The sequence below is a fragment of the Ranitomeya variabilis genome, chromosome 2, assembly GCF_051348905.1.
Source record: "Ranitomeya variabilis isolate aRanVar5 chromosome 2, aRanVar5.hap1, whole genome shotgun sequence".
In the NCBI taxonomy this organism is placed as follows: Eukaryota; Metazoa; Chordata; class Amphibia; order Anura; family Dendrobatidae; genus Ranitomeya; species Ranitomeya variabilis.
In genome coordinates this window covers 330034416-330043150 of record NC_135233.1, presented here as the reverse complement: position 1 = coordinate 330043150, position 8735 = coordinate 330034416, and the positions used below count along the sequence as shown (strand labels likewise).

The 8735-nt window shown below is 45.9% G+C and overlaps 1 protein-coding gene across 1 annotated transcript; it reads right to left on the bottom strand.

Moving 5' to 3' along the window:
* Positions 1-496: 496 nt before the first annotated feature.
* On the bottom strand, positions 497-8091 carry MMGT1 (membrane magnesium transporter 1). Its single transcript, XM_077285311.1, has 4 exons — positions 7936-8091; positions 4476-4528; positions 1643-1746; positions 497-1245 (listed from the first exon to the last, which is right to left on the bottom strand). Exons 1-4 carry the CDS (start codon positions 8012-8014, stop codon positions 1083-1085), a joined length of 399 nt encoding a protein of 132 aa, XP_077141426.1. The 5' UTR covers positions 8015-8091; the 3' UTR covers positions 497-1082.
* Positions 8092-8735: the final 644 nt, after the last annotated feature.

The following is an 8735-nucleotide window of genomic DNA, read 5'->3' as shown; positions in this document are numbered from 1 at the left end:
TGCAGGTTTGGAAAAAAAAAAAAAACAACTTTGCTTCAAATCTGCAGGGAAAAAAAAATAAGCAGAGTGTGCACAAGACTTCAGAAATCTTCACTTTGTGGTTACTGTAAAGTGCAGCATTTTTATTTTTTTTCACAGCAAAAACACAGATAAAGCAGTAAGGATATGTGCACAAGACATCTTCATCCATCAGATGCTGCCTGGAACCCATCTAAAAAAACTGCAGCAAAAAATGAACATAACGCACAGTAATGGAAAAATTCTATTGTTGTGCACATATTCAGCCTTGACACAGAGTGCGCATTCCTTACCTAGCTATGATAGAACTTTATTAAAATATGTGCGGATTGCATGGTTTTTTGTTAGTTTTTTTTTATCTGCGGACAAAACACTCCAGATTTCGTTCTGCAAGAGGAAACAAAACAAGCGTACTTTATTTTTTATGCAAACTTTGCTGGAATTATAATACACAGATTTTCTTTTTGCACTAAAAAAAAAAAAAAAAGATGGACCAAATAATCATCATGGGAACTTGGTTTTGAGTCATCTGCAATGGTCCACTTATCATGGGAACACAACTCCCAATATGCCCCTTTATGTGTTAGCTGCACTTTATGAACTTGTAGTCCCGCACCTTAATGGCGTCATTGGACGAGTCTTCCTCCTCCTTCGCATTGACAGGAGCAGATAGTTAATGATTACATGCGAGTGAATGACATTATGACAGAGCAACAAGTATTGAGGCCCGCGTGGGGGCCCTACAGATCTCTAGATAAACCACATAATAGATAATCCTTAACACATCTGACAATTTCTCTTCTTCATGCCGATTTATTCCAGCTGCAGCAATAGGTCGTGTTTCCAGGATAAAAGACATGTCTTACAGCATAATCGTAGCAATAAGTTACAGTGCCTTGCTCAGCCGCACAGTCCACAAGTGTACAAAGTAAGTCCTCATAAAAAGTCTGGAAGAACAATATAAATACTGCTCCAGAAAAAAAATGAATAAAAGTTTATACCCCGGGACTGCTGTTATCACAATATTCTGTTCTATAATCATCTGTAAAAATCTGTGTATTCTTTCAGCGTGGCATTGCTTCTAGTTTTCGTAACTTCAGTGATGCGTTGGAAATGAAGCCAGGCTGATTTTGATGGGATTCTTCCGTTTCTGGGGACTGGAACATCACTCGTCCACGGTGATTGAAAATATAGAATGACGGGTGATTCCTTAAGGTGTCAAATGTCCTTTGAAGAAATGATATATTGTTATACAGTACTGCTTAGATGCTTCCCCCAGTGATGGATCAGGGCTATATGAAATTCCCAGTTTCCCCACATTATTAATAATCACTGTTACAGAAGGACAGCAGCGATCGCTAACACTATGGAAAGGGATAAGTGGTATTCTGACCCTACAAAGACCTGATCGGCAGGGCCTGCAAACCCTCGGAGGGAATCTGCAGAAGATCATTTATTCCCTGGGAAGTTACTAAGTTTCTGTGCCAGATAAAACCAAAGGGGATTAAAGTTGTTTGCTTTGGATACAAAGAATTAATATCCCGAAACAACTTGTGGCAAAGTGCTGGTGGTGTCCTGACAGGCCTAACATCGCCCCCATACTGACAGAAGGAACCATGCGTACTTATTCTTCAGCTCTGACGTAGCGTCCATGTCTTTGAACTCTCCAGCAATATGTACTATGCCGTAGCATGCCACTACAAATGCCAGCAAGGTCTGAAGGACTATCTGCAAAAGGATGAAAAAAATACAAAGAATTAGTACGGCAGTGAAGCAACTGTGGCCTGGATTCATCATTGCATCCGCCCGTTAGTCTAGTTTTGCGCTTTTTATTTATTTGCGTCTTTTTTTTTTAGTCTATTTTATATGCGTTTGCCTGATTTTTTTTTTGTTTTCTTCTTTGTGGGTGGATTTTAGCATCTACAAAGTGGACATGCTCTCAATCACTGGTTGTGCAGACCTCACCAAGGAGTCTAGATCCACTGTGGACGTTGTGCTGCTGGTCACCACAGGGGCTGCCTGATTCTTCTGCTTGGAAGGGATCCTTGGAGCCCCCCAATAAAGGGGCAGATCTTCCCGGCCACATTACAGCAGGGAAGGATAATCTACACGTTCAAGACACATTCTGTCCTCCCTTCCTTTCGGAATTTGAATGATTTCTTTCAGAAGTTCAACCTGGGCAGACCCTCCTGTACCCCAGAGTCTACATGACCGGACATAAATGAGAAATTAGCATTTTTGAGGTAGCTGGGTGAGACTTGTGAGCAATCTTCACTGACCTGGAGGCTAACCATTTATTGGCAAGAGGTATTTTTAGGTACCCACCCTGCGGAACTGCAGATTAACCATTTATTGGCAAGGGATAGTTTCATGGTCTCACCCTGCGGAACTGCAGATTAACCATTTATTGGCAAGAGATATTTTCATAGTCTCACCCTGCGGAACTGCAGATTAACCATTTATTAGCAAGTGGTATTTTCATGGTCACACCCTGCAGAACCGTAGCACAGGTAATCTCCCACGTATTAGAGAATCTCAGCAGAGCTTCTATGGATGTGGCCCATTTCTCAGCTCTTTTATGGCCATTCACAGAATATTCCTTCAGCAGTGTTGGCCTATTGATTCTTCTTCTACAATATATTTAAATGCACTTTCTATCACAGATTCTTGCATATTTATAGCAAATTCACAGGTGGCAAAAATCCCTTAACTGCCCCCAAAACAGGTACTATAGTCCTATATAGCTCCAAGGCCAAGTAAAGTGCCACAGTGCAGACCTACTATTATTCATTACCAACATATGGTCATATCATGCAGCTTACCCATGTTGTATGGATGATTCTCCCTGTTCCACAGACGGCCCCCTAGGGCTGCATGATATGACCATATGTTGGTAATGAATTATAGTAGGTCTGCACTGTGGCACTTTACTTGGCCTTGGAGCTATATAGGACTATAGTATTGCCTTAGAAGTCCTTTGTTATTTTTGTATCATCAGCAGCACCAGGGATGTAATTAATTTTCTCTCCTGCCCCTCAGTATACCATTTGCTTCTTCCACACCCTATGTTGGCATACGTGCTAGGATTATATTTGTAATTCGATTTTACTGATTATAAATAAAATTTGCTGTTTTACTAAAATGAGTGTTGGGATGTTTATACTCCGTTCTCTTGTTCAGTATGTATTTTGGAGTGTCCTAATTTGTCCTATAGATTTGGACAAAAACATTGGGAGAGGTACATTGATTTACTCTCGGCCTCAAATAGATTATAGACTTTGTGAGTTTTGTGTTGAGACACAGATTTGATCAGTAGAAAGAAAAAAAGACATACTAATTTGAGCTGCCGCATTCAATAACATCGGTCTGAGCACTGTCTGTTTCTCCATGGACAGCACTCAGACCGAAAATACAGTGGAGCGGTCAAGCCCTAAGGCTGAGGAGATGTGTCCTGTAACACTGAAATCTCTTAGAATAGCCTCCTAGCAGTTAATAATTCGCCATCAGCCATTTCCCCCCACCCCCAATAAATAAGACAAGAAAAATAAAGTAACAATGAGTAATACAAATCTATTTGCTGCCAGAGACTGCAGGCACATTAAAGGTATAACCAATGTAAAGAATAAGCCCAACTCGGCCTTTCGTAAGGGAGCTTTCACATTACGTTTTTGTCTCGTCGGGGCTTCTGTAGTTCTCCGTAGTGCATCTTTTTCGGGCGAGTACGCCTACTGGGGCCGCACACTCAGACGTAGTAGACTGCATCCGAGTGTCTGCCTGCAGTAAGCGTATACGCCCAAAAGTGATGCACGGCAGAGCGCACGTTGACTGCCGGCGCCATTATAATCTATGGCCCAACAGTGCATAAGTCCGGATCCATGTTTACAAGAAGGTGGACGCAAGCCCTGACGAGACCAACAAACGTGGCCAAAAACGCAGTGTGAAAGGGCTCTAATAACTGCGACCATGCTCTAACCGCTGGATTTCAATGGGGGGGGGGAGGCGGCTGCAGAAAACAGCAAGGTGTAGCTGCTCTAGGCCGTCGCTGCAATGGTCAGAGCCTGGATAGAATTATTCTCATCTCAATGATGAAAGGCTTAGATGGAAAAACCTTTTAATGCCAATTATGTAAAGTTTTTATGACAAAACAAGATTTTTTAAAACCGCTAATCTCTCTAGCACTACTGTTCCTCTGGAAACCCATTATCCGCTCTTGCAATGTTCTTTCTATTCCCAGTGGTGCGCAGGGTACAGCTGCCCCCTTTTAACCCTATGCTATCCTCCAATACAGAATGCCCTGAGACATGCGGAGACAGCACTCCAGTGTGTGTCCTGTGTCCTGATTGTAGAGGAGAGTAGCAGGGGGGGGAAACCCTCCAATGTTCTTTTATCACAGCGAGTACATAAAAGTAAACGGTCGACAATCGGAAACTGGAGCCAATTACTTAGCTGGGACTTACATCTATCGGTAACGTTTCATCCTCTTTTTCAGTCAGTCTCATATAGGAACGATCTAAAAAGTAAACCAAAATGGACAAATGAGTCACTCTCAGGAATGGTAATAAACCCCATGGATATCGGCCTGTCGTCTGCCAGGTATAAGGACCACTGTGTGATTCAAAGAGGAAACAGGAAGCAGTTTCATTCTACAATAGGTTGCATAACACCCTAAAATGCTTTTTTATTTACACAACAGCTGCAGGCATATGTAGTGGAGGGACTATCTTAAGCACCCAGCAGGGGGCGCTGTGTTATACTTTATGTGCAGTCAAGTTTCTCTGAGTGTATATGTTTCTCTAAGTGGTATATGTATAAGTTTCTTTCTGTAATCCTGTACATTGATGATGATGAACATAATGGTTACTGTATGTCGCAAGTAGACTGTTCCAAAGTCTCTGCTTGCCCTCAGTGAATGGAAACATTTAATTACATCCAAATCCCTACTTTGATCATACGAAACGGATAGCTGTGCACAAGACAGCCCTGATACAGCTTCATGGAACACTCACGTCTTAGTGGTCGCTCGCCTCAGGATGTGACAACAATTAGAGGGGTCATCAACTCCATTTTTTTTTTTTTTTGCACACTGTGTAGTGGAAAAAATAAAACAAGAATACCTATTTCTCTAATGTTGCCCGCAGGTCTCCTCTCTTCTGGCAGAGTCAATACATTAGCACTACAGCCAATTACACTCTGACCCATAAGAAGTAGACCCCAGTAGACTGGGGTTCAGGTACTAAAGAGCAAAAGGGATCGATAGGGGAGGTTGTTTTTTTTTTTTTTTATTATTATTATTTGTACTCCGCAACAGGAAAGTCTGAAATAAAAAAAAAAAGGATGGACAATGTCTTTAATGATCACTTTGGATGTGAAGGGGAGTCTGACCTCAGGGATCCCCACTTATCCTTAAGGGGAACCTGTCAGCAGATTTTGCCGCTATAAGATGCGGCCACTACCTTTCAGGGCTGATATATATCATTCTATAATGCTGTAGATAAGCCCCCGGTCCGACCTGCAAGTGAAGAAAAATAAGTTATATTATACTCACCCGGGGGAACGGTCCTGTGCGGTCCAGTCCGATGGGTGTCACAGGTCCGGGTCCGTCCCTCCCATCTTCTTGCGATGCCACCCTCCTGCTTCTTCATCGCTCCCCAGCATCGGTGCTCGCAGGCCTACTTTGTCTGCCCTGTTGACGGCAGCGTAAAGTACTGCAGTGCGCAGGGGCCGGGCCTCTCTGACCTTTCCAGGCGCCTGCGCACTGCAGTACTTTTCTCTGCCCTCAACAGGGCAGACAAAGTACGCCTGCGCCGGAGCACCGATGCTGGGGAGCGATGAAGAAGCAGGAGGGCGGCATCGCAGGAAGATGGGAGGGACGGACCTGTGACACCCATCGGACTGGACTGCACTGGGTGAGTATAATATTTTTCTTCACTTGCAGGTCGGACCGGGGGCTTATCTACAGCATTATAGAATGCTGTATATCAGCCCTGAAAGCGGTGGCCACATCTTATAGCAGCATATATAACCTACTGACAGGTTGACTTTTTATCCACTGCTTTTTCATTGATGACATCCTTAGTATAGGTCATCAATGTCTGATTGCTCAGGGTACGACACCGATCAGCTGTTATCAGGTGTCTGCCGGCTGATACCACAGATCTTCTCTCTGGGCCCGGCCGTGTGTTACTGGGCAGATACCACAGATCTTCTCCCTGGGCCCGGCCGTGTGTTACTGGGCAGATACCACAGATCTTCTCTCTGGGCCCGGCCGTGTGTTACTGGGCAGATACCACAGATCTTCTCTCTGGGCCCGGCCGTGTGTTACTGGGCAGATACCACAGATCTTCTCTCTGGGCCCGGCCGTGTGTTACTGGGCAGATACCACAGATCTTCTCTCTGGGCCCGGCCGTGTGTTACTGGGCAGATACCACAGATCTTCTCTCTGGGCCCGGCCGTGTGTTACTGGGCAGATACCACAGATCTTCTCTCTGGGCCCGGCCGTGTGTTACTGGGCAGATACCACAGATCTTCTCTCTGGGCCCGGCCGTGTGTTACTGGGCAGATACCACAGATCTTCTCTCTGGGCCCGGCCGTGTGTTACTGGGCAGATACCACAGATCTTCTCTCTGGGCCCGGCCGTGTGTTACTGGGCAGATACCACAGATCTTCTCTCTGGGCCCGGCCGTGTGTTACTGGGCAGATACCACAGATCTTCTCTCTGGGCCCGGCCGTGTGTTACTGGGCAGATACCACAGATCTTCTCCCTGGGCCCGGCCGTGTGTTACTGGGCAGATACCACAGATCTTCTCCCTGGGCCCGGCCGTGTGTTACTGGGCAGATACCACAGATCTTCTCCCTGGGCCCGGCCGTGTGTTACTGGGCAGATACCACAGATCTTCTCTCTGGGCCCGGCCGTGTGTTACTGGGCGTATACCACAGATCATCTCTCTGGGCACAGCCGTGTGTTACTGGGCAGATACCACAGATCATCTCTCTGGGCCCGGCCGTGTGTTGATTTGCCAGCATCACAGGAGTAAGTAAAGTTCTGTGTTATACGCTCACAAAGGGGTTTCAACTACTGGAACATCTTCTTAAACTAAATCTTCGGCCCAGATAAAAATAAAGCTATGCTCCCCTCCCGTGCTGGCGCCGTTCCTGTGATGTCTGCACTCGAGGTCCTGGGCAGTGATGTAGTGAAATGACATGTGATGCCTGGAGCCCAATCAGCGCTGGCATCACTGTCTTCGCCTTCTGTCGAAATGAAGAGGAAGTCTGAGATCAGCTGCAGCCCGGACTTCCGCTCATGTTCAGTTCATACGAAGTCATAGACAGTGACGCCAGCGCTGATTGGGCGCCGAACATCACATGTCATTTCACCACATCACAGCCCTGGGGAGAGCGAGTGCCGACACCGCAGGAATGGCCCCGGCATGGGAAGAGAGTATAGATTTTATTGGGGCCGAACATTTACTTTAAGAAGCGGTTGTCCTAGTAGTGGAGAGACCCCCTGTAAAGGGGAAAACATGCAGCTTTACTACAAGGGGGAATCACTTTACAATGAGGGTCCCAGAATCAGGGCAGCAGCACAACATGGAGGATTGGGGGAAACATGCTCTTTACTCTCCACTAGATTCCAATTATTGACAACAAGAAGAGCTCTTAAAGATGGGGCTGGAAGGTATCAGAGACTATGAGCCCCCCAAGGCTTCCCCTTTTATTGTGCAGCGGGTACAAGGGTCAGAGGTCAGCACTGCACATTAACACGTTCATGGCCAGCGCAGTGCTGACCCACGTTACACAGCACGTCCTCTATAGCACACCTGCCAGTGACAACAGCTGGGCTCCCCTCCCCCCACGGCCTGTCCTATGGCGGCCGCTCACTCCAGTCCCCCATCATCGTTCTCCCCGCCCGTGACTTACGCTGAGCCGCTGAGAAAGCCGCGTGTGCCAAAGCGAAGAGACCGGCCCCGACCAGCCCTTTCCAGATTGAAGACGCCATGTCTCCGGAGCAGATACTACAGCGACTAGCCGGCGGTCGCTGGGATGACGTCAAACTGCTGAGCCGGCGTACGATGACACTGCTGACGTCATGCCGCCGGCCAATCACCTACGTGCGCAGCTGAGTAGGCGCCATGTTGTGGTTGGCATATTTCTGACTAAGGCTCAGGATGAAGTTTTTACTGTGAAATTAAATGATTTGACTTTGGTTCAGTGTGTCTAGTCTGTGATGAAATGTCAGACATGTTCCTTATACACTGTGCCCTCCAAAGATAAAGTGTTTTAGTGATGATAGTAAGGACTTTATTATCAGGTTTAGTGTAGTTCTAATGCGGTACATATTTAAAGGAATTCTCTGGGAATTAGGAAAAAGAAAATGTCATTATGAACAGCCGTCTAAATACATTCTATTAGCGAATCACGATAGATGTGTCTGGGGAGGTTGTCACTATGGAAATAAGATGGCCGCCACCGCCTTCTTCCTGACAGAGTCTTGTCCTAGACTGAGGACAGGACTGTCTGCATGTGTAGTAGGAAGCTCCACCGCTGAGGGATAACATGCCACACACCGACAGTCCTGTCCTTACCTTCCACAACAACTTTCTGCTATTGCAATAAGTTGGCGGCCATTTTCATTTTATAGCGATGGCCTCCTCATATCAATTACCTACATGGGCTATCTAGGTAAAATACAACTTTATTTACAATATTAAAATTATTCT